This window comes from Neodiprion lecontei, chromosome 4, assembly GCF_021901455.1.
Source record: "Neodiprion lecontei isolate iyNeoLeco1 chromosome 4, iyNeoLeco1.1, whole genome shotgun sequence".
In the NCBI taxonomy this organism is placed as follows: domain Eukaryota; kingdom Metazoa; phylum Arthropoda; class Insecta; order Hymenoptera; family Diprionidae; genus Neodiprion; species Neodiprion lecontei.
This window is the reverse complement of record NC_060263.1, coordinates 3,106,301-3,131,350: the sequence shown is the minus strand read 5'-3', so window position 1 is coordinate 3,131,350 and position 25,050 is coordinate 3,106,301. Positions and strand designations below refer to the sequence as shown.

Below are 25,050 nucleotides of genomic sequence, written 5' to 3'. Positions count from 1 at the left end.
GCGCTTTATAAAAATCACAAATCGTTATTATATAATCTACATATCCATATACCGGTATCTGAAAGTGGATGCGCAACGTAAGAAGGCCTAATTGTAGGGAATCCAGGGTAACATGCACTCTGAACGGAGCTCCGAGTTTCAAATTTACGGATTGTTTGGATTGAAACCGCTAGCATGCGGCTAGCTTCACCCCGGTGAAACTCGGAGCTGCTTCAGAGTGGTTCTCATGGTACGAATCGACGAAATATCCCGGTATACGTGTAAGTGGTGTACATTTTGTTAATTTCAATTCTATGTTCATATATCATAAAAGGGTATGCAATTTTTTTTCTCAGTTTTCATTCACTTATACGTATATTCAATGCGACAGAAGTCAGGGAATTCAAATTTACGCCTAACGCTGCGCGCCACGGCAATTCAGTTAACATCCACCACGCGGCGCGCAGTACGCACAGCGTTTCCAACCGTTCGAGACTTGCTCCCGAGCACCGCGCGGCTTCTGTCGCTTCCGAGCAGCCGGAGAGAAAGTACGCGTGACGAGAGTTCTACGAATTTACTAGTGCAATATATAATTCGACAAGCTTAAAGTGATTTTTTGTTTTAAAATTGCTTCAAAAATTGTAAAAAAAATATCTAGGTATTGTGGATCGCAGAAAATGCTATCTCAGTTTCTGTGACTGTTTGTGTGATTGTTTAAATAGTGTAAAACGTCGGCAAATTTAAATAAAGTTCCTAAAGTGACGAAAAAAAGCCTTTATTTCGCATGAAGAATGTCTCTACGAGGTGTTTGAAAAGTTCTTGGGATGAAATTCACCCAGAGTGACCGACTAGGATTAACACAGCCTGCAAACATCGAAGGTGAGTTTTGTGTCTTGAATTTTCATTCTTTTATGCAACTTGAGCTTCTGGCCATTTCTTGAGACGATAGGCTAGAAGCACTGTATTGAATTTTGATATTGAATCCATAGAGCTTATCACATTAGTGCATTATGACGTGAAACTGGTGCGATTGGTTTAACTGACGCGTAAATTTATACTTTGCCCTGTTGTAGAGATGCACTGGTAGATGGTAAGCATGTTTTGCAATAAATTTTAAGCACATAAAGCGCCTAAATTAATAATCGCGCCGCAACAAAATCAATTGTTAATGCTTGTGACATGTTGTTTCGACCACTCCAGTTGCACTTCGAGCGTGGGCTCTCTCAGATAAAGGGGAATCCCCTTTGCTCTCAGAATTGTTTCTGCTGCGCGAAAAATGTTCATTATTTTTTACTTCCTAAAAAAACGTTTTTTACTACTTGGACAAATCCGTAACGCGAACTTCGAGAATTTTTATTCTGAATGTTTATTAGTAAACGAAAGACAATTTGCATACAATACGGCGCTTTGTGACATCCAATTTCTGATAAAAATTGATAAATCTCAGTGTTGAAACTCGCGCGCGAAACTTCTTCGTTCAAAATCGCTGCCTGCGTCAATTAGTTATTCATATCTAATCCGATTAGAATCTCGTTGAACAATTTCGAAGATTATAATCTAATTACGATCTAGTAAAAAGCGGGTAATTAAAAATAGCTGAAGATTGACCTGCCACCGGTATAATTTTGAAAATGTGAAAGGACGTGCGATGTGTTGCAGAGTTCCGCAGAGGTGATACGTGTAAGTAAATTACATAATAACGTCGCTCGAATTTGCAATGATCGTGAATTTATGTCACATTTTGAATACGTAAATAGGAGCAGAACACCGACCGTGTTAGGCATTAGTAACTGTTCTAATTGCTTTTGCATTTCGTATTCCATTAAGCACCTCAGTCCTCAGGTTCTACTTTGTACTCGACACGGACGAGTTACAGGAATAATGTATCTAATAATTAGTTAATCATGAATGAACGGCGCAGATAACCATTGTATTATTCACAAGACGGGTTTCCGCCTTAAACACGAAGAGTATAATTCGAACTGTGTGTAAGTTTGCACGGTATTTCCGGAATGCGTTTGCGACTCTGGAAAATCTGTGCAGAAAAGGAAGGAAATAACTTTTTTGGGAGAAAAATGTAGCGGATGCAACATATCGACGTGGTAAATTTTATTTAACATCTTGCTACTACACAAAAGCTGAACAAGGTAAATTGCGCGTTCGGACTAACAAAAATAGTTCAATTACGACAAAGTTCAGCAATTCAGCACCAATCACCTATTGCATACGAAAAAAAAAATAATATATTTGTTGACCTGTAATTAGTCACATTTAACAACATTTTGTAACAAGTGGAGAGGGGTTTGTCTGTTTGTGGTCAATAAATTCAGATGTAGGCACAGTTAAAGCTTTGGGATTAGCTTATGAAAATTAAATGTACATTATTGTATGCCCACATCGAGAGATTATGTAAAACCGCGTACTGACTGACAATTATTTCAATCGAGGTTTCAATACGTTCATCGCCGGTCTGAAAGATCGAAACATTATTCTTAAAAACAAGTTTTTATAATACCGTTGAAATTGCGGAAATCCGTGTATAAGTATTTTCCCTTCAAGTACCCGTTTTTTCAGTGAAAAATTATGTTATTACACGTATCGAAATTACGTTTATTTAAGCGAGCGTATCGAATATTAATCGGTACAATAATTAAACCGTCAATATCACGCGCAAGGAAAAAACAAATTAAGACCCGCATAATTGTTCGAACAATTCTCACATACATTCATATAAATAAAGTTAAATTGATTAAAAGTTAGTCGCCATTATCGCGATGTAATATAATTGTAGATATAATATATTTATTATGACTTGACGTATCTGAAATCAAGCAAAATATGTTGGTGGGACAACAAGATCCTGCAAAACGGCTAGTTGCTCTTCCGTGAAGCGTTGTTGGTGTCCGTTCTCACCTGACCATCCATCGTAATGCGTTCGCTTAAAGTCGCCCAATGTTTTTCGAATTGTTGCCTGGAATTAGAAAACAGAGTATAAATAGCATCTTGTCTTCTATCGCAGAAAAACGACAATAGGGAGAAAGATTACTTAAAGTCACAAATTGAAATTCCTTCATGTACTCCGCATGCCGAGGATAAAGTATACAAAATACTCACGGGAATGGGTTGAGGGTCGTTTAGATGAGGTCCAAGCTCTTCAAATATCGAGGGTAAGAAAGGTGGTACGTCATAGGGATGAGCATTGATGAATGCGCACAGTCCCAAAACACCAGCGTGACGAACGCGGATAGAAGCGGCTTCCGCGGATCTCTCGTGGTTCGTGGTTGCATCATTTGACTGTTGTTTCTTCTTCTGCCTTAACTTTGTCTTGGCTTTGATTTTAAGGTCTTTCTGCAAAATTCGATCGAAATGAGATTCCCTGAATCAATGAACAATTCATTTTGTGCGGAAATAATAGTAATACTTACCAAAAGAATCTCTTGGTCTGGAATGAATGTACAATGCAGAAGCCCGCCAAGTACCTGACCAGCTTTTTCACGTACTTCAAGACGTTCGTCTTCTAACAGGCAAAGAACGAGCCTGCGCACTTGGCCGACCCACAATGGATTGCTAAGTAGAATACTCATATTGTGGAATATTAAAACTTGTAAAAACTCTAGACATGTCGCTCTGGTCCACCACGAGGTACTTGCCGATATTTTATCAACTGTATCGAGAGCTGTTGGAATGTGTTGGGGCAGTGTAAATGCCTGAGCTAAGACAGCCAGCGTGCTAGTACAGGTTCTGCTCAATTCTTCGTCAACCTCGCTGTTTTCTAGCTGACAGACTATTGGAAAGAGTTGATAATGGGCTGGCAGCGCGCCATACTGAGATCGAACTATGCTGCCGATTAGCCATTTACATAGAGTCTTTAACAATCTAGCCGCTCCCTCGCGTTCCTCGTTTTTCGGATCCTTGGACAATTCGTTCAGATTGACTTGATTTACCAGCGAAGACAATTCGGTAGGCTCTGCTCTCTTGATACTTGGAGTAGCAGGATCTTGAGCCAACATTTGTAGTCTTGGCATTACTTTGTCCATAAATTCTTGTACGAGAATAGGTGAATTTGTTCTTTGACAAGCATCCGGAAACATGAGATCTGAGTCAAAAATTGTAGCTAACAGAGATCCTAGACGTTCCCGAACGTTTTGGAAAGGATTTGCTAGTAATCTGTCCTCCAAACGAACGAGCAGGCGATTCTGTAACTCTGAAACTCGCCAGGACTGCTGGCTCAGTGCCCCTTGCAAAGCGTACAACCTTCCGCACTCAACGAATGATGCCTCAGATTCACCCAGTGGCGGTTCTTCCATGAGACACTCCAACAGCCAGTGTTGCCTATTAGGATCTCTACTCTCCTGCGCAGTGGCAAAGCAGATTCCCCAATCGGTGACAGTTTCAACGGTCAAATTACTGAGCGCTGTTCTGACAATAGGCAGTAAGTCTTCCCACATTTTTTTTGTCATTGGGAATGTCCAGTGCTTCGCGCCTCGTATAAGACCTGCAACTATCTCTGCGGCACATCGCTGGCTGCTCTCTTGTTTCTCCGCTACCAACCTTTTCAGGTGAGGTAGAAAGTGCTTAAGATGCACATCCCCATGGTTTCTGAACAAGCCTTTGAAAAGGACAAAACGGTAACCGTCGAACTTGTCTTTCCCCTTTCTTTCTTCCAAACTAAAATATCCTATGAGTTTTGAGATATTTGACGGATCGTTGAAGAAAATGTCTATCTCCTTTTCCTCATCAGTTAATACTCTTATATTTGGGTCTAACGATGGCTGCTGAGAAGATGGAGCGTAGACTTTAACCTCTTTTGGCCATGTGTAATATCCTACCCATGCACGGTGCATGAACCTCTGCTCTTCCCACTGCTCAGAGGTCAGAGGACGGGTTTCGTAATTGTACTGAAGCCAAGCATTGTCAGGCCTTTTCCCAGGGCTCAATTTTTGACACTCACCTTGATTCTCGAACCTGGAACGATCTATCGTTACCTAAAAATCATCATTTTTATTTACTTATTTCGATTATACTTGGTAAAAACTGTTAATTTTGTTGCCAAAAAATTAATCACTTCAAAATACCTTTGGATGTTTTCTCTTCTGTTGTTTGAAAATGAAAAGCATGGCTTTGATGGCTATTTTTCTCTCCTCCAAAGACTCGTGTATCAATGAGCTGAGAAAGAAGCGCACTATTTTCGCAGGATATATCTGATCGGGATGAACCAAGTCCCTTATAAGACTGATCGCCATCAGCCTGTGCCTCCAATGGAGACTTTGTTCGATAATAGCTTTAAGTAATTTGTCCAACAGACTATTGTAATATTCTACATTTATTTTTCCTAAATTCTTTAAGCTCTCCACTCCCTTTTCGATTTCAATTTCGGTCGGCTGTAGTAAACTGGGTTTAGGATAGTTATCCCATAATAATTTTGCTGCCTCGATACATCTTGATGGTATTTCAATTTCTATAGAAATTGTTGGAAAAAGCTTGCGTACCGTGTCCGCTAACTTTTCTTTCAAACGAATTACAGACAATTTTTCAGAAGGTTTAGATAAAACCAACGCTGGCCAAAGTGTATTCAATAATATCCAATTTCGTTTTGTGATTATCGGAGCTTGCTTTGGACCTAACAAAATGTATAAGACTCCCTAGAAGAAAAACATGTATTTCGTTAGAAAAAGATGTTTAGGAAAGTTGAACGATTATTCGTAAGTCCGGAGAGTGCCTTACTTTGAATGCTTCATGATGTTCTTCGCTGTCTTTGCCCAATATTTTCACTATCTCGGGAACAATCAACTCATATGAGCACGGAAAATATTGCAAGGCGGTAAATAGTCGACTCTGCGCCCTTGATCGGACTTCTCCATACCTACTGGTTCCCAATATGAATAGTTCCAACATAATGGACTTGTGCGTTTCTGTGAGACAGACCACGCTTTCCAATATACGAATTTCGTGCTGCATCGCCGCACGTTGCACCATCAATGTTCTCATGTGCCTTTGCTTCCCTTTCAGTTTATCCTCTATTACTTTTTTACCAATCATGAAATTCTTTCGCCTCACTTCGTGATCTTCGCCTATTCGCATTCTCCCCAACAGCAGAGAACCCCAGATCTAAAAAAGTTTAGAGTAAACTGTCCTTTAGCAACAGTCCAGAGTCAGTTTTTCATCAGTTTCAGAATTTTACTTCCATAATTACCTCAATCACAACGAATAAACTTTTTATATCGTCTTCACCATCCCTCAATATATTGGATTGCAAATCGCGCATGATATTCACTATATGCCGCCTGACGTTACTTCCATCTGGCATCAACAGTTCCCCTTGAATTCCGAGTTCTGGTGTAAAAGAAGTCCACTCTAAGGCTGATTCCACCGGTTCAATGTGAGGTTCGGACCAAACTGGCAAAAATGCCTCACAGCCGATGAGAATAGCACTCATTATATTGAGATTTGTCAAAAGCTCCTCTCTGCAATTTTATTTCCACAATTATTCTTTGCTCACATTACAAAACTGTCGATACAAATATGGATTAGGAATGTTTTGGCTTACCTGGTTAATGTGTTTTTATCTCCAGTAAAACGCTTTATCTTCTCCAGAACAGGCGGTAGATACTTTGAAAAAATTTTTTTAATTGCTGCCACTTCATCTACTCCAGGTACATACCATTTGACATTGAGATCTTTGTTATCTACCGCCTGTCCCCAGTCCTTAATTGACATATATTCAGGATCATTGTAATCCCCAACAGACGACTTAAAATCAACAGGTGTAACCGTCGACAAAGACAGAAGAAGTATCTTCAAAAGTCGAGAAGCGGTCTGATTTCCTTCCCTGGATTTCAAGTATAACGTCTTGTCAAGAACTTCGATCAGTACGTCGATGTAAGGTAGTAGATAGTTTCCCCTCGTATCAAGAGTTTCGGCAAGTAGTTGCATACTGTACAAAAGCTGATTATCTAAATTTTCCTCCTTGGCAATATCGTCGCTTTGTCCGACTGCATCCAATATGTTCCTAACCAGAGGTGGAAGAAGTACCCGCAGCGTTTGCTGTCCATTACCACGAGAAAATGAGCGGCAAAGAACGGCTGCCAGTCGGCCGGCAACCTGAGTTTCTAAAATACGTTCGGTAGCAAGGGAACGAAGTTTTCGTAAGGCACAATCAAAAATAGCATCGCTAGTTTGGCCAAGAAGACCAGTACAGCCGCCAGCTAAGGCATTTTCAAACAATGATTCAAGCTTGCTCTTTCCATCCCCGCCATGACTCTCAAGCCTCACAAATTCTAGAGAGCTCGAATCTATCAGGCTGAAGACTTTGTCTAAAAACTGAAGAACAAAATCTTCAAAACGCGATGTTGACTCGCAGATCAATCTATCCTCTTCACTGATAGGGTCTGGCACTCTTGACGAATCCACTATCGGAATTATCCCGGCGAATACAGATATCAATCGAAATGTGAGAAATGATTTTCTCGCGTCGTTAGGATCTATACCAGGCAGAGTTGAGAACAGGAGAGGTAAAACTTGGGATGGCCCCTCTCCATATTCGTAACCTGTGGACAAAAAATAAAGTGGAAGTTGTTAACATCAGAAATTTTCGAACTTTTCGATCGTATCAGAAGAGTATGGTTATTTACCTGTGTTGTAATTTCTCAAGCCTTGAACTAGCGGCCGAGCTACTGCCACAACACAGTTCATGGATGCCGTTAATTTGTGTGGTTCCGTGAGTGAATCCAGTACAGAGTACAACCGCTCTAGGACATCTGGAATGATTAACTTAGGCCGCATGGTAGCCAAATATTGTAGAGCCTGACCGGCGTCAATACCACCCATTTTTCCAAACATTGCTGTCATAGCAAGCGGTTTTATACTCAAAACAAATCGATCAACATCTTCGTCGGTAAGCTTGAATGGTTCAGGTACAGGTTCTTCCCATGTCTGCTTGCCATAGCGTTCCCTGAACAGATCATTTTCATCATTAAAATCATTGTTATGACACAGTATTTCATAATGCTGCCAAGATATTCAAAATGTGCAGTGCTCTTACCTGTGGAGGCGTAAGATGAAATGCAGAGGAAGTTTACTGAGCAATTCCCGCAACTTCGAGTGCCATTGGCCATAATTAGCGGGGTGAATATAGCTCTCTATTGTTTTCAAAAACTTAGTTAAATAGTCTTGCGCGCATGATCTGTGACCCTGAAGAAACAATCAGTGATTTCGTCAGTTTCAATCAATAAAAATGTATAGTTAAATTTTTTATGCTCATTGATTGTATTGAACACAGAAATTAAAAATGTATGTAAATTAGAGAGACTAACCAGCACTGAGACGATCCATATAGCGATGGACGATGTATCCATTTTGTGATGTTTACTGCTTTGCATGTGCTTGTATGTGACTGGCAAGTTCAAGTAGCGAATAAATCTTGTAAACATGAGGGGAACGTATGGCTCCCAATCAATGTATCCGATATTGCTAGTAGCAAGCCTGGACATAAGCCACATTATTTCGTATTCCCAGGTTGGCGCATTGTGACAAACTTCCCACAGGCTCATGAACTCTTCAAACCACAACTGATGCCCTATCGAGTGATACTTTGGCGGTAACTTCAGTGGCAAAAACCATTCCAAGGTTTCCATCGTCGTTGCCATCATAGAAGAATCGAGAGGATAGAGGCACGGTCTAAGTTTGTCCAGTATTTCTTGGGTCGCTGTCACAGGGAAGTAGACTTTGGCAGCATGAACCAGAACATCAAGGGTTGATTCGATGGATGAAAAATACCGGTACATCCCAAGGGCCGTTTCTCCTGTGGCCATGATGCGATATGTCAAGTCATAAAGCGGTTTCCACGGCAGCTCCAACTCCTCTGGAGAGATTAATTCCTTCTTTCTAAACGAGTCAGAATTGAACAAAATTTCTGTTACCTAAACTGAGCCAATAACATACGTTACAACATGACATGATTATGTTTGGCGACTTTGCTATCGGCTTGGCAATTGGCTCTAGCTCTGATGCTTTTGCGGAGTTGGCACAGATTGTTTCAACAGTTTACCGTTATAGCAGGTAGCATATTGTCTTTTTTTTTCAATTAGCCTATACAAGGCTATATAGCTACAAAGTTTTCAATTTGGTGTAAGTCAGAATGACTGTTACTTGTCGCGCAAATTATCGTATAATTTCCAACTACTGACATTTTTTGCAGGACAGAAATAAAAAAATTATACGATTCGACGATAATAGACCAAAAATTATGAACTGTCCTTCGTCATAACGATAATTTAGGCATACTTCAGCAATATTATCAGCGTTGCTCCAAATTCAGCAACCTTATGAGGCTCCAAGTTAGGGATGGTTATCAACTCGTACATCAGTTTTACTAGGAGAATATGATCTTCCTTGGAAAACTTCATCCCATAGATCTTGATGTACCTTAATAAAAGAAGCAGTTTAATCAAATTGGACTCAAATTCATTATTGGGTAAAAATTAGCCTGCGTCAGGGAGATGCGAGGTACATTAAATTGTCTTACTTGCATAATCTCGCGGTCCAGAGGCTACAGCCAAATCGAACCTCTCGCAACAATATCGCTCGCCCAAGATTGGCTTTGATCTCTGAAAACCGACTTTGGGCTTCGGTATCGATGATATTAGCATAAGGTAAAAGTTTGTTGCAAAATATCTCTTTCTGAGGTTGAAACCCCAAACTTCCAGTGGACGAGTCGATGGTTAACTCGTCCCCAAAATCATTGTCCATTGTGTCCTCGTCCATTGTTCAAGGTATGTATATTATTGTTGTTTTTCCTTTCTCTCTTTTTTTTGACTTCTTCTTATGGTCGCGTTTTTTATACTACGCGTGATAGTTGATCAACAAATATACTTATCCTCGTTGATCGACTGTAAGGCACTAACAACGGCTACGCGGAATCACGCGTCATTCCGTCAGTATGTAACAACTTGCTTATTTCCTACTCCTCATTTTACCCGAGTCATCTTTTGTATAGCAGAAAGCTTATTCAGCCGCTTTGCTGACTAGCATTATTATGTGAACTGAGACACTGCTTGACTCCCCACCGAGCCCGCCACGTGTATTCATTAACACGAACAAGGAAACTTATAGAGAGGGGGATCAGAGCAGAATGGTTCACATATTTTTTCTCGAGCGAAAAATAATTCTATCTGTCAAAACGATAAACACCCTAATTATACCTGTTCAAATATTCCATTTTTTCGTACAATGGCGACAATTTTCAATTTTGTTAACGAAAACAAACTCAATTTCTGTCACTTCACCTGTACTTAAATGACAGTGGCATATGGGCAAATAATAACAGATGACAGTTGGACGACTCATGATGAAAAAACATAATATTGATCTATCATGTGTCTAACTCCATCTAACTCTTTTCTCAATTGGCTCTGCGCATGACGTTTATGAATGAGTTTGTGCACGGTGTAAGAATACTAAGAATATAACGTGGTTTGTGGATGTGTTGCATTCAACATGGATCCGAGTTGAATAACAGCTGATATCTCATACACAGAATGCGGCTTATTGTCTTTAATTATTTGCAATGAGAAGTGACGAGCGATTTTTAACTATCGTGCCGTTATTAGTTTCGTTACGATTCCACTCTTTTTCAGTTATTATTTACTCCAATGTACGGTCTCGTTGGTAATACGAACATACATGTGACTGATTCTAACCTCTCGAGTTCGGTCACTAATATTAAAGTGTTTCGTATTTTACATCGAGGTAACTCTTGATCGTCATTATAGATGATATAAATTATGAATAAAAATGCGAGACTCATATTTCGACTTTGTGTCACTGTCGGTAACCTCAGAAACTCTGCGTCAAGTGCAGCACGGGCACTGTACACCCAAAATTCGTCGCTTTGTCTCGCTTCGGATTTAAAAGGTACTTACAACTGTATGATTTCTAACATTCCTTAAAAATTTCTGTGACCAGGAGACGAAAGTTAAACCTTCTGATTTCAGATCACAGGTATACCTGGCCGGTGATTAAAAGTGAGGATAACGACGTTATTCTCCAGGCTTTATCGATGGCACGAACAAAGGCCGAGTTATTAGAAATAATCAAGACGTATAGCTCGTCGTTAAAGTTTGAGCATTCACTAAAAGCTTTCAAGATATTCGATACTATCCACAGACAGAACGCCACGGTAGATACTTCGCTAATACCAAAGATGGACATCCATGAGCTCTGCAAGGTTCTATCGAATGATGTAAAATCGTTGAGTGGAGACGATGCTGTACTCGTGTTAAGAGTTTTACGATATTTCAACGTTCCATCGAGCAGTTTTATCTCACAGTCTCTAACCGAGCACATCAAAAAATTTTTAAATACCATATCTTTTCAACGCCTTTTCGAATTTGATACTCAGTTGGGTAATTTTGAAAGCAGTCCTTTATCAGAAGCGCTCAAGATCGCAGTGCCAATAATTTTGGAAACTAGAATAAAAAATAAAATGCTAAATACGAACGATGTGCAGGATTTAACAGTTGCGTTAAATGTCATGCACAAAAACTCCATTACCGATCGTAAAATAATGCAATTTATCATAGATTCGATATGCAAGCAAGGACAAAACATGACTGTATCACAAGCGACGGAAATATTCAAGACTTTATCCAATTTGAAATATTTACCACGTAATTATCAAGAAGTAGTGCAAAACGTGCAGCAAGTTTTTACAGATAACATGAAACAACTTTCGTACGTCAAAATTGTAAATATATTGAACAGGATGTATAAGGCTATAGTTATTAGGCCAAATATGAAATTTTATAATGAAGAACTTCTAGACGCTTGTGGAAATGCAGCGATTGCTGGAAATATGGAATTTTCAAAAGGTGTTAAGATATTGAATCAATTGTGCTATTTAGGCCACATGCACGTACCATTGATGGATTATCTCATAGCTGAATATTTTCAAAACCCAGGGGTTTTGCTTAAATGTAGCAAAAAAATTGTCATGTGTTTTGTGATATCCCTGGCTTCTTTCAACTATAAACCGATGTTTTGGAAAAGTATGCAACCAACCATATTGGAGATCGTACACAGAGATCAAGTTGAATCAACAAAACTTCTAGAGTTTGCCGTCAACTTAGCAGTGTTTGATTGCTTTGAACCAAATATGATAGATAAACTATTCAGTGAAAATTTCCTTGAATCTGAACTCTCGAGAAACAAATATAGGACGCACTGGAATGTATTACTATTGTATCAAAGTGTTCAGACCCTTTGTTTAATCCCAGTTAAGAAGTCTCCACCTAGACGTATTCTCGAAGATGCAATAAAAGCCAACGAAGCCACGAACAAAAATTCTTCTCTATTACCAGCTTTAGAGAAAGCCATGGGTGGCTCGCAGTATGTTATATGTAACTTGAAGACCAAACTTGGGCATTATATTGGTAAGACAGCAATTGTCATTTTAACACATTTATAAACCCAAAAACGTTCCAATTCAGTCAATTCTCATTTCAGATCATATCGTTATAATGAGAAAAGGTGGATACGCTGTTGCGCTGAATTTACCGCCTGAAGAAACGAATGAATGCAAGCCCATAACGTACATAGAAGAACTTCCACTGCCTTCTGAAAGCCAAGTGTAAGAATTTAATTTTTTTTTTTGTACTCAAATGCTCAGAAACAGTAACCATTTTGAAAGTGACCTTACACATTTGTGAAAGTCATGTGAAACTAAGTAAAATTAATCATCATTTACTGTAAATGATTAATACATAAATTGATGATTTCAGCGTTATAGTGAAAGCATTGCCTGCCAGGGCGTACACAAATAATTCTCAATGCCTGAAAGGCTCTTGGACATTGCTATTGAGAACTTTAGAAAAACAAACTGGACACGCGGTTATTTCGATAAATTTAGCGATATGGAATGATCTCAAGGAGCACGAAAAAATTCCGCATCTCATGCAAGCTATTCGCCTAAAGTGTGACTATCTATCGGAGGCTGCAAATGTATCATAAGTAGTGTAAAGATTAATTAAATTGTTAACTGTTGTATGAGAAGAAAAGAAAACAGCAATAGTAATAAACCTGCGATATAATTACCAGAAATTTAACGTCTTTCTGGAATTCAGCCTCCTTGTCCTCTACAACAATAACTATTCAACGCGTAGAGATCAGTTTGTTTAAATCATCGCTATCGATCCAGCGATCAGTGATCCAGCGCATCCAGCGGATTCAGCGTGAGATAAACAAAGTCACTAAATTAGCGACAGTGCTGCCAACGTTGTCGGGTAATTTCGTAACTTAACCAAACCACTCATCAAAACAGCTGATTTTCCGCACACACAATGCGGCTTATTTTTTTCATGTATTTCTGGTGATAAGTAAGAGGAAATTGTTGGACTACGTGCCGTTATTGCTTGCTTTGCGTCGTTACTATTATCTAAGTAACATTTAATTTTATAAACAGTTACGTTAGTACCGAAATTATATATCAAGCGAATTCTAACCTATAAATTTTCATCAGCACCAAACGCCGCGGCTTTTATACGGATGTAAGTGTTGATAATCGTAATCGACGGTACAAATCATGAACAAAATTGCAAGACTGATATTTCGGGTTTGTGTAACTGCCGGTAATCTTAGAATCTCGTTACCAAATACAACCAGGTTTTTTTACACCCCGAATACTTCGTTCTCTTACGCTTCATACTCAAAAGGTACAGTTTGATTGTTCACTCCGTTGTTGATCAATACCGGCTTCTGGGGAATAAAATTTATTACTTACATTATCAGATTACAGATCGAACCGCGAGCCGTCGATTAGAGGCAGCGAAAGCGATGTGGTTTTACAGGCCTTAGCCACGGTGCGAACAAAGGATGAAATATTTGAAATTGTTACCACATATCGTCCGCTGTTGAAGATTGAACACTCGTTGGCAGCTTTCAAGATATTGGATACTATGCACAGGCAGAAGAGCAATGCTGATTTGACAATTGTAGAGAAGGCGGAATTTCTTGAGCTTTGTAAAGTTCTGTTAAACGATATCAATTCCCTGGACGGAAACGAAGCTGTGTACATTTTGAAGACCCTTACGTACCTTGGCGTTTCAAATACCAGTTTGATATCTCAATCTCTTCTTCAAGTAATCAGACAATCCCTGAACAATCTGTCCTTTCGTCGTCTGTTGGAACTTGAATACCAATTGGAACATTTCAAGAGCAGTCCGTTGTCAGATGCTCTTAAAATTGCGGTGCCAGCATTATGTGAAATTCAACTGCAGAATAATATGTTAGATAAAGAGAATATTGGCAAGTTGATGTCCGCGCTTGTATTCTTACGCAATAAATCTGGTCATCATGAACTGATAGCAAATGTTGTAGATTCGATACGGAAAATAGGACAGGACATGAAGGTTTCATACGCAAGTAAAATATTCAAATATATGTGCGATCTGCAGTATCTTCCACCTGGATACGAAGAAGTAGTTCGAAATGTACAACAAATTCTCATACGTTACATGAACTTTGTTAGTATTCATGATATCGAACTTATTCTTGGCAAAATGTATAAACAGATGGTATTCTTTGAGAATAAGACTTTTTATAATGAGGAGCTTGTAGACGCTTGTGCAAGAGCTTGCATTGCCAGAAATATTGAATTTGAAAAAGGAGTTACCATACTGAAAGTATTGTCCAATATAGGCCACACACAAATACGATTAATCGATTATGTCGCTGCTGAATGCTATCAAAACCCTGTTGTTTTGAGTAAATGTAGCGAAATTAACATCCGAGTTTTGGTTATAGCCCTGGCTACCGCCGATTACAAACCAATCTTCTGGGAGACTATGCAAGAGATCATATCAAAGATTGTCGACAAGGATCAGTTTACATCATCGGCCTTACTTTTGGATTTCGCCGTTAGTATGGCGGTACTCGATTGCTATAATCCACGAGTAATAAAAGAAATATTCAGCGAAAATTTTCTGTCGACAGAAATGTTGAAAAATGAAACGCAGACTAGTTGGAATTTCTTACTATTATATCAAAGTATACAGACACTCTGTTCTACCCCAGTCGGAAAATCTCCACCTGAACGTCTACTTGAAACTGCCATATGTTACAATACAGCATCCGTCAAAAATTCCTCTCTGTTACCTGCTTTAGAACAAGCTATGGGTGGTTCGCAATTTGTTACATCTAACCTGAGGACTAGGCTCGGGCATTATATTGGTAAGAGCATAATCCTTCTCTCTAGAAAATATTCCAAAGCTGTGAATATATCAATAAATTTAATTTTCGTTTCAGATCACGTTATAATGGTGAAAGATGGACACCCACTTGCGTTGAATTTTCTACAAGAGGCACAAGAATACAAACTTGTAACGCACATAGAAGAAATTGTACCTCCTGCTGAAAGCCAAGTGTAAGAATAGGAATTTTATATATTTATGAATGCTTAAAAAGTGTTCATTAACTTCAGCAAAAACAAAGATGTATTCCCCTACTCGCGAAATTATTCGAGAATTAAATTATGTTATTGTAATTTCAGGATCATGGTGATCAATTTGCCTGACCATGCATACGCCATTAATTCTCGTCGCCTAAAAGGACCTTGGTCATTGATGCTCAAAACTTTGGAGAAACATACAGGACACGCAGTTATTCCCATAAGTTCACTAATGTGGAATGATCTCATGGATTACGAGAAAATTCCCTATCTTATGCAAGCTATTCGCCTAAAGTGCGACAAAGTGTCGACATCAACAAACGTGTGATAAGTAGCATGAGTTTCTATTAACATTCAATTTTATTCAATAACAGAATCAAAATGAACTGACGCTATTACCGGATGTAGGTTTCGAAAACTCTGAACTGTGTTTAGAAACGTAAATGAGATACTCCAGTTGCTTCTGCTCGTAAAGAAAGATTTTATTTTACTTTTGCTACGTCTAATTTGTTTACACCAAAATGAGTTTTCATCTTAGTTATAGAGAATGTAAATAAAAGTATTTATTGATAACAAATATTGTTGCATAATTTCTGCCAAATGAAATGAGATATCTTCATGGTACTGTATCTAAAAGCGAAAATGGGAAAATGAGATACATAATCGCACAGATGTAAGGTTTGAAAGGAAGGAATATTATGCTTGAAGGAATATACAACGAACGAAAATAATCTGTTCCAGTGAAGAAGTAAGATGCTGATGTATAACAGTTTATTATATCAAAATATATAATATATCAACAGGAATATAATCGTCATTCTATTGCTACTCGATAAGTTTGTCGATTGATAAAAATAGCATATTGTAAATGGTTAAAAGCGTAAAACATACGTACAAGCCAAGTGTCAAAATCTGCATCATTATAAAAAAAAAAAAAGAATTGGACTCCTATCTGGCTTTACGAATAATGAGAGAATTTAGAAGCGAGTTAAATGCAGTTTTTTTTTTTTTTTTTTTCATGCGATAATAAAAAAAATTTAGTTTCTTTGAAAATATTTATCAAATATAATCATTATTGCGGAGAATATAATAGTCTTGCAATATCTCAAATAGTCAAAGTCTAAAGTTTATTTCGTAACGGATTGATCAACCGTACAGTTGAAGAGTATCGAATGAGTGAATGCATAAATAAAAATCATAAATAAATACGATAGGAAATAAATTGGCCGCTTTTGTAGAAGCAGATTAAAAGCTGCCTATTGATACAAGGAAAAATACATTTCGGAGCACCGTATTCCTAGCACCATTTTTCTGCCCTTTGAAGAAAATCTGAGCAACGAGTAAAACAGGACATAAATCATCATTGATTGAGTCCGAATAATTTCAAACCATTGAAAGCAGTGGCTAGGGCAACTTCCTCCGGCGACTTGCGCATGAATGCGGCAACCATTTCAACTATCGCAGGCAAGGCACATGGCTCGTTACGTTGAAATGTGCAGTACCGATGAAGGAAGGTCATGGAGCGCTCAGTCAAGGCGTCTTTAACGTGAGATGGTAGTTTGCTGGCCCTTGTATTTGGGTACATAAAAGGAGCATCCGTTTCAACAAGGATTCTGTCCAGAAGAGCTTGTCCTCCTTCCAAAAGCTGCCTGACGCCGCTGTCCGATTTGTCCTTACAGAGATAGCCGGTGATGCCGAGGTAAAATCCTTGGTCCAGGTAGAGCTGGGCCTCTTCCGCCGTACCAGTGAAACAGTGAACAAGAACAGGGGGTAACCGGTTCGAGTAATGGCTTAGAACTTCCAGTACATCGCTCTGGGCGCTTCGTTCATGAATTATCAATGGTTTGTTGAGCTGGCAGGCAAGTTCGATTTGCTTGTGAAATACATTGCGCTGCGTTTCAGGGTCAGAGAAGTCGCGGTTGTAGTCCAGGCCGCATTCCCCGATTGCGACACACTCCGGATTACTCGCGATACTCTCGAGCTCTTGCAACGTCTCGTCATCCTCCCAGGACTTGGCGTCGTGAGGATGAACTCCTGCCGTTGAGTACAAGGTGCCTGGGTATATTCTCGTCAATCTCAGCGCCTCCTTGCTCGACCTGATGCTCGCTCCAGTGACCATGATCTTCTTGACACCGGAATCCTTTGCCCGCTGTATAACGCTGTCTAAGTCACGACTGTACTTTTTATTTGTTAGATTAGCGCCAACGTCAACCAGTATGTAATTCTCGTAGCATTGTGTCATCGCCGCTGAGGAAGCCTTTGGCGACTCCGTGCAGGATCCACTGGCATTTTCGGCCATGCTATTTTACTTATGTATATATATTTTTTTTTACGTGCAAATTAAGGAATTAACAATAATTGGACCGATTTAAATTTTCAATTCACTACGGTTATTATGATTATTGTTATTACCGGAACACGTTAGCTTGCATTTGATATATTGACGAACCGATAATCACAGCTGTAAAGTCAAGTTTTTTACTACAATATTTTTGTTACGAACAAAGATCAGACCACAATGAGGTAATCTCTAATTCCCAGACACGTTGCTTAATGCTTTCTCTACCGTGTATCATTTGTAACCAGTGTTGTGGATTGCACACGATCATATGCCCCTCTACGTGCGTGTGTGTGATCAACCCCTGCGCTTGTCTTTCATTGGCTCAAAGCCGGTACCCAATGAACCATTCACTCGCGACCGAAATCGCTCGCAGTTTTGATTGGTCCGAAAGCTTCGTTCGAACCTCCTCGACCAATGGTATGCAGTGTTTCTACTTTGCCGTTGACTGCCTTTGCTGCGGATGAAGCTTAACGAATTGGACTGATTTGTGACGCACAGGCGCCGCTCGAGTGCTATTTTTATCTCTAGATAAATCCCCTTGACAAGGGTCACGATTGACGTTCATTAAACCACGCTTCAGATGTCTAATTCTTCGATTAATTCTCCCAAGAGGTCGCGTACCTTTTCCGTTGTACCGGAATAACATAAGGATTAGGTTCACAGAATTTTCGAGCGAGAATAAATGAATAGCTGTCCCTCTTCCTGTACATATTATTGGTATTAGTTCAAATTTCCTTACACGAAATACATCAATCGAAAAATTTTAAGATTGATTGATCGGCGACAAATGCTGTTTATGAAAAAATATCAAGGAAAAATGACATTCGTAGTGAAATGTATATTGTGCGGGCAACTGTTGCCCCTTGCTGGTTACCATGGCAATAGAATACTAACGTATACACGTACCGTATGGACACAGAAAGCCTGAGGCAATTCTTGAGCGATGAGTAACGACGAGCAATTGAAAATTATAGTAGTGGGACCTATCGGAGTGAGTTTTTCAAACAAAATCTGTACAGCACGTGTTTATAATTTTGCAGTACAATTATTTGAAATTTTGCTTTAGCCTTCATATTATGTACGTAGATATTTTTAGTAGTCAGAAAAATTGTTGTAATTTCAATATTTATGGTTCATATATTTTGCAGAGCGGCAAGACTACGATATCAAATTTTCTTGCGGATGCAACAGAAATTTCATCAGAACACAGGCCTACCAAAGGTGTTCGAATACTTGAATTTGAAATACAAAGCATCAATGTCAGGAATAAATTTGTCAAAGCTGAAATAGAATTGTGGGATTGCAGCGGCGATCACAGGTAAATTAACCAATATCGCTGTGATTCAACGTCTACGTCAATGACTTTGCATCTCTTTTAGATTCGAGACCTGTTGGCCAGCTGTAAGAGACAAAAGTCATGGTGTGATTTTTGTACACAACGGTAAATCACAGGACTATGTTCGTGAGCTAGAACAATTGTACGATTATTTCGTTAATCAAACTGGGCTTGGTCCAACAAATTGTGTCATCTTTCATCACGATCAAGATAATATCAGTGTCGAAATTCCTAAAAAGATGTGTAAGAAATGATATAGTGATTTTATTTTTCTCCTCACATGAACTATGTATTAATTATAACTTGCTGTTTTATTACAGCGCCCAAGTTGTCTAGAATATCGCAAGTAAGCTGTAATACTGAAGAAGGTGCCAATAAATTGAAAGTTGATTTTCAATCGTTTTTGGGAACTCTGATCAGCAAGTTGCAAGAGCACACAGATCAGGAAGAGATGAGTCTTATGCGGGATAATATATTGTTTGCCGCTTAAAGAAAAATTTAAACTCAACTTAGTATTACTACTTGAATAGTTGAAAGTGACTTACTAAATTGAATGTAGAGGTAAGCGAATTATGAAACATCTGATTGTGGTAAGTTGTATTTGGCATTAACATGTGATTTACAGTCAACAGTAATTAATAGTATAATGAATTACTTTTTAATACATTATTTTTGTCAATGAGCGGTAAAAATGAGTGTTTTCAAACGGAAACAACGTGAGTAAAAGAAAAAGCAGGATTCACCACAATGATAATATTCTATACTTGAACGTCGCAAGAATAAGGTGTCCTTAAGCTATTAATTATTATACATTGTACGTAATATTATCCTACTCGATAAAATACATTTCTAATTTCAATACTTTTGTTCTGTATTAAAATTTAAGGTTACGAAATAAAAGTAAAGTATTTGCTAATATAATAGCAAATAAACAGAATAAAATTTGATCAATTGAACAGATGATTCGGAATTAACAAAAATACCTTTGTACTACTCACGATTTCAACAATCTATGATCTTGAATAAACACAGAGTTGTTCTACAATCTACATAAACGTCAATATCAAGCGAAAGAAAAATAGAGTAAGTGTAAAATGGAAAATCGAATCACCCCAACAAGATGTTTGTAAAAGAATTCAACACATCATGTCTTCTGTATGATCCATCTTTGTTTCTTCGGGATATGTTAAACCGTAAAGCGCGGACAAGGCAGTTTTAGCTGCCATTTTTTTGGCATCCTTTTTATTCTTGGCTGTAAAAAGAAATAGATTTGTTATCACCCTCAAAAATAAACAAATCGCATCAAAATAGCAAAATACTCGGGAAATCAGTAATTACGAAATTTCTTACCAGAACCAGGATACTCATTTCCATCGATTTCCACAGCTAAAGTAAACATTGTGTTTGGTGGGTTTCCGGTACGATTAATTTCCACATATGTCAACCCAGGCTTCATTTGATTGAGCAACATGACAGGATGAATGTTGATCGCATTTATTGGTAAATCTTTTTCAACCGGAGCCTTTGGCTCCTTCTTACCACGCCCAGTAGAAACACCTGGTCTTGGTACTGGGACTACAGTGCCCTGATTTTGCCACTCCAAAAACAGCTTGTAGAGAGCAAAACTAGCCAAAGAACTCCAGGGCACTTCATCTTGTTCTTCAGTAGCCGTTTCCGGAGGGCAAATTGCCATTTCGTTGCCTTCCTCTTTGATAGGTGGAATCTGTTGGGCTGATTCTGGTTGTATCGATTGCCCATCCGATTCAGCGTCAATTCGTGCTTTACTTGTGGCTGTTGTCATTTTCTCAAGGAGCAAACACTTCAACGCATTCTCAGCAGCATTCTGTCGCGCAAGTGGCTTAGACAATCCTTGGCCAACGTAAGTCTTCCCGTCAATCTGTAAGTATAATTTCGTCATTTTATTACTAAATTTTGGATAACAAAACGAATTGCGATTATTTGCGTGCAGGCATCCAATATTCCGATGATAACTGGATAATATATCAGTGGATGTTTCTTTCAGTGACAAATGCCGATTTCTACATGCAAACTTACTTCGGCGTGCACAACGAATAGTGAGTTCGGCATGGCTGCTTGTGACTCCGGAAAGGTGAATTGTACTCCAGTCTTCATCTCATTCAATACCATGATCGCATTTTTAGGCTGTAGAGCCTTCCTCAGTCGTTGATTCATCCTAAGCCGCTTCAGCTTCTTATTTACCTTATCTTAATGAACATGTTTCAAGTGAGTATATCAAATTATGTGTAAATTCGATGAAAGTCTCAGTAAAATAACAATCAATCAGTCCTAATGTTCACACGAGTTGTTCAACTGCTACAACTCGACAACTAAAACTTTGGAGTATGCAGCTAACTGTACAACTTTCAAATTTGCGCAGTGAATTTTCATCATTAATTGTCAATTCATAACTCTTACACCAGTAACAGAAAACTGATTTATCCAGCATTTAGATATTGTATAATGTGAACTGAACGAAAAAAGAAATTCAATCTCATACTCACAGCCAGATACCCTTCCACGTTTCCATTTCGGTTGTTCCGGACTGTCGACATCCATACTCTCTTTCGTATCCTCAGTCTTAGTCTCATTATTATTAGCAGTTGGTGGCGTTGTTGGCTGAGCTACTGGCGTTGGTGCAGCAGGTACACTGCTAGCGGCAACAGGAGCACTAGTAACTGCTGGTGGAGTAGATGACGGTTGCTTGAGGATTGGCTTCAGACGCGGAGTTTGCGGAGTGGTAGGCTGCTGCTGCTGCTGCTGCTGAGGTGGTGTCTGAGTAATTGGCTGTGCCTTTGGAGGCTGAGAGCCCTGCGTTGTTCTGGCCGACTGTTGCTGCTGCTGTTGTTGCTGCTGTTGTTGTTGTTGATGTACTGGATTTGCAGCTTTAAACTGCGGCGAGTTTTGCACTGGATTATTCTTGTAAGGTCCCTGCTGATTCTGTCCCGACATTTGAGACGGTTGAAAATTCCCTTGTTGCGAATACTGTAAATCATAGGGTGGGTCTCGCCACTACACAAGGAACCTCTGCGGTTGTGCTACCCCACCAGGGCCCGACGTCGCACACGTATTCAAACGCAATCTGACGCTACCCCTATAGCTTACACCTGCCGATATTCCTTTCAACAGTGCTAGACGTTTCTCAATTCATAACTAAACCATGACCAGCTATTGGAAAACAACATCAATCTAATTCATCAAGAGATACACAAATTTTTGCACCTTCTTATGAAATAAATCATCTCTGACAATCTTTACACAATTAAAAATAACATTTGTTCTTGCCCAACTAAGAATGAAGAATTTCATAATATCAGATAAACAAGTAGTTTGTAAAATATGTGACAGTAAACTCAAATCTAGTACAATGTAAAACCATGTCCTCATTCTGTGCTTATGATTTTAGCTCTTGTCGGCAGTATCACCCAATGGAATAGAACAGATGCAAGAAAATCGTGTATCGCCAAGGTGTTCAGAACATGAGTTTAGAACGAATCATTAAGGAACTGGCTCAGGATGCATTATGCTATGAGGGCAACTGGCGAGCCTGCCCCTGGCGGGGCGCACCTCCTCGGTATTGTTGTATAGCTACTAGGGCCTGCTTTGCAGGAGAGGGGAAGATGGGAACCACTAATTAGTACATGCAAATAAAGGCGGACTTCTGCACTTTTATCATAATTGGAAACTGGAACACAGGGATAATATTAAAATACTAGCCTACTTCTTTGATCGTCAAACATCCTGAATCGACTTCGTAAGTTTTGCAGTGATGATTATTTATATTTAATTAAATCAGGGCTGGCAATAAGATAACTTTCAGAGAATTAAGAAAAAAAAAAAAACTATTTGATTTGGAACCGTGATCAATGGTGGCCAGAAAAAATTTCAGTTCAATCATGTACTAAAAAGTTTAGAACTAAAATGAAAAATTCAATTCCTAAACTTCTGTTAGAAATGATTAAAAAAGCTGAAGAATAAATAGCACAGTTTATAAATTGATTAAATTGAGGTCCAAAGATCTCATCAAACTGTTTCGAAATAGTGTCTTTTGCCACCAAGAGTGGCATTAAATTGCTAAAAATTGATGACTATGATGCAAAGAAGTAGATATAGCAAGCATTTACAATACCAAAGAGATTGAATAACAGGTATACGTATATCTATGCAATTCTTACTACCAATTTAGTTTTGGCTTTAAAATGAGATCTGTTTCTTCACTCTATGAAAATTCTACAACCTCATTATTAGCATGGGTAGGTAACAAACGCGTAGGTAATTCCATACTGAAGTTGCAGGTAGTGGAATATGATTCTAGAAAAAAATACTTTCCAAGATTTTTGCAAAAGATTTCAAATATTCCAAGTATTCAATTACAGCTTGTCCAATCAGTCTTTCAACCTGTGTTCCTGTACAAACTTAAAACAAACCAAATAAAAGAGAAGTAGATAAGGAAAAAAAACAAGCCTACACCGTGAAATTTTGAACTTTACATTGTCAAATAATAAATAATATTGCATTGAATCTACGATACTTTAAAGTGCATAATTTATCATACATCTATACTAATGTTCTCAAGGTATAATAAATATTGGTCGAAATACCTTGACATTTACGCATTTTAGATCTTTGCTAATAAATCATAATGTGATTGATGGTTTATTTTATTAGAAATTAGTTGAAGACTTGAGAAATGCACAACTCTGTGTATGTAATACTAAGTGATGATGAATACTAACAATAATAATTGAATTTTCAAGAGAAAAGATCTGCGATGTTAAAAAATTTAGAATATTGTATGTACATATATAATACAAACTTTGTCTATTCAATTGTTCAATTTGTGGTCCATGAGTTATAAAACGTACTTGTCCAAATGATACTTCACGCAATTTGATGAGCGTTTTAATCACATAAAATTTACAAATAGTGAAGTAAAAATTATTTTCATTGGTTTGGATTATCAGTATGGAAAAATGATTACCGTTGAATTCTGGTATCCTGGTCCAGAATTTATGTTTCCCGACTGTCCCCTTACTGGAATTTGAAAAGTTCCTAGCATTATTCAGGGTTACTTTTCTCTTTCGAATAATTGATTGCTTTGCAGCAAGTAATTACAAACGAATAAAAATCAATAACCACATAGGTACTGGATGGTATGTACAATAAATCAAAGGCTATTGTTGTCGGTTCTGTTTTAAGTCGTAACTATTATACAATCGGCTCTATACTCCGAGTTTGTATTTGAGTGACTAATTCGATAGAGAAGTATGAGCGTCGTCTCGAGCCCCGGCATTTACTCAAAAAGGAAAATTTAGCGTCATCCATTTTGTAGTATGCCGCTCAGATTCGGTAAAAATGAATTAACATAAATTGATTTACCATTTGGGTAATTTCCCTGACTATTTCTGCTCCTGGTGTACATTGCGGTATCAATGTTCAAAGGTTATTATTTAGTCGTAAACTATCCACAATAACTTGTCAAAAGACACAAATAACGTTACATCTAATTCCGATCACACAGATAATGGCGTTTTGTCGCAACCACAGCGTCAGTGACTGCAGTGACTATGGAGATTGTACAAGGAGCATGAACTCAAATGGGTGAATTGACCAAACTTGTCACACTAATCGTAAACGTTAGCTTCATGTTTTGTACCACTAGCGTCACTAGTGTTCCTGTAGCACCGAAATGTCATTAGTTGTAGAGATGCCCAAGATTGACTAATCGACGATCTTGCAATGTGATTCATCTACCTCGCTCACCGTTATGGTACTTATCGTATATTAATTGCTTCTTATTTTGGGAAACGATTTGTATACATGGAGTTCGTGCTCCTTGCACAGTCTCCGTGGCAGTGACTGCAAATGGTTGTAGAATGGCTATGATTGCCGATCAACGGAGAAGGGAAGTCGGGTAGTTGGATTTTGTCCAAATCA

The 25,050-nt window shown here is 38.6% G+C and overlaps 6 protein-coding genes and 1 long non-coding RNA gene across 12 annotated transcripts; 4 read left to right on the top strand and 3 right to left on the bottom strand.

Moving 5' to 3' along the window:
* The first annotated feature begins 471 nt into the window (after window positions 1-471).
* Window positions 472-8,579, top strand: LOC124294066. Its single transcript, XR_006903964.1, has 2 exons — window positions 472-858; window positions 8,494-8,579. It is a non-coding gene; the product is annotated as an uncharacterized LOC124294066 (long non-coding RNA).
* On the bottom strand, window positions 2,074-10,260 carry LOC107224314 (proteasome activator complex subunit 4A). The gene is made up of 12 exons (XM_015664322.2): window positions 9,503-10,260; window positions 9,262-9,402; window positions 8,292-8,862; window positions 8,021-8,169; window positions 7,611-7,930; window positions 6,527-7,526; window positions 6,173-6,443; window positions 5,704-6,087; window positions 5,055-5,621; window positions 3,405-4,964; window positions 3,094-3,327; window positions 2,074-2,950 (listed from the first exon to the last, which is right to left on the bottom strand). The coding sequence occupies exons 1-12, from the start codon at window positions 9,739-9,741 to the stop codon at window positions 2,807-2,809; spliced, it is 5,580 nt and encodes a 1,859-aa protein (XP_015519808.2). The 5' UTR covers window positions 9,742-10,260; the 3' UTR covers window positions 2,074-2,806.
* Window positions 10,261-10,427: 167 nt separating this feature from the next.
* On the top strand, window positions 10,428-13,074 carry LOC107224315. 2 transcript variants are annotated; one of them, XM_015664323.2, is made up of 4 exons: window positions 10,440-10,890; window positions 10,971-12,407; window positions 12,481-12,604; window positions 12,756-13,074. In XM_015664323.2, the coding sequence occupies exons 1-4, from the start codon at window positions 10,761-10,763 to the stop codon at window positions 12,982-12,984; spliced, it is 1,920 nt and encodes a 639-aa protein (XP_015519809.1). In that variant the 5' UTR covers window positions 10,440-10,760; the 3' UTR covers window positions 12,985-13,074. The 2 variants fall into 2 exon arrangements, with proteins under 2 accessions (XP_046593805.1, XP_015519809.1); XM_046737849.1 differs by lacking the exon at window positions 12,756-13,074 and having other exon boundaries at window positions 10,428-10,890; window positions 12,465-12,603.
* A 194-nt stretch (window positions 13,075-13,268) lies between these two features.
* Window positions 13,269-16,218, top strand: LOC107224312. Its single transcript, XM_046737856.1, has 4 exons — window positions 13,269-13,685; window positions 13,762-15,201; window positions 15,277-15,394; window positions 15,521-16,218. Exons 1-4 carry the CDS (start codon window positions 13,556-13,558, stop codon window positions 15,744-15,746), a joined length of 1,914 nt encoding a protein of 637 aa, XP_046593812.1. The 5' UTR covers window positions 13,269-13,555; the 3' UTR covers window positions 15,747-16,218.
* Window positions 16,219-16,436: 218 nt separating this feature from the next.
* LOC107224313 (3'-5' ssDNA/RNA exonuclease TatD) lies at window positions 16,437-18,070 on the bottom strand. The gene has a single exon (XM_015664321.2). It carries the CDS (start codon window positions 17,715-17,717, stop codon window positions 16,779-16,781), a length of 939 nt encoding a protein of 312 aa, XP_015519807.1. The 5' UTR covers window positions 17,718-18,070; the 3' UTR covers window positions 16,437-16,778.
* Window positions 18,071-18,214: 144 nt separating this feature from the next.
* On the top strand, window positions 18,215-20,162 carry LOC107224318 (intraflagellar transport protein 22 homolog). Its single transcript, XM_015664327.2, has 4 exons — window positions 18,215-18,750; window positions 18,908-19,077; window positions 19,139-19,338; window positions 19,416-20,162. Exons 1-4 carry the CDS (start codon window positions 18,703-18,705, stop codon window positions 19,583-19,585), a joined length of 588 nt encoding a protein of 195 aa, XP_015519813.1. The 5' UTR covers window positions 18,215-18,702; the 3' UTR covers window positions 19,586-20,162.
* LOC107224317 (double-stranded RNA-specific editase 1) lies at window positions 19,678-24,691 on the bottom strand. 5 transcript variants are annotated; one of them, XM_046737855.1, is made up of 7 exons: window positions 24,493-24,688; window positions 24,095-24,147; window positions 22,681-22,711; window positions 21,618-22,098; window positions 21,151-21,320; window positions 20,446-20,992; window positions 19,678-20,347 (listed from the first exon to the last, which is right to left on the bottom strand). In XM_046737855.1, exons 4-7 carry the CDS (start codon window positions 22,063-22,065, stop codon window positions 20,232-20,234), a joined length of 1,281 nt encoding a protein of 426 aa, XP_046593811.1. In that variant the 5' UTR covers window positions 22,066-22,098; window positions 22,681-22,711; window positions 24,095-24,147; window positions 24,493-24,688; the 3' UTR covers window positions 19,678-20,231. The 5 variants fall into 5 exon arrangements, with proteins under 5 accessions (XP_046593811.1, XP_015519811.1, XP_015519812.1 ...); XM_015664325.2 differs by lacking the exon at window positions 22,681-22,711 and having other exon boundaries at window positions 24,493-24,691; XM_015664326.2 differs by lacking the exon at window positions 22,681-22,711 and having other exon boundaries at window positions 21,618-22,053; window positions 24,493-24,691.
* Window positions 24,692-25,050: the final 359 nt, after the last annotated feature.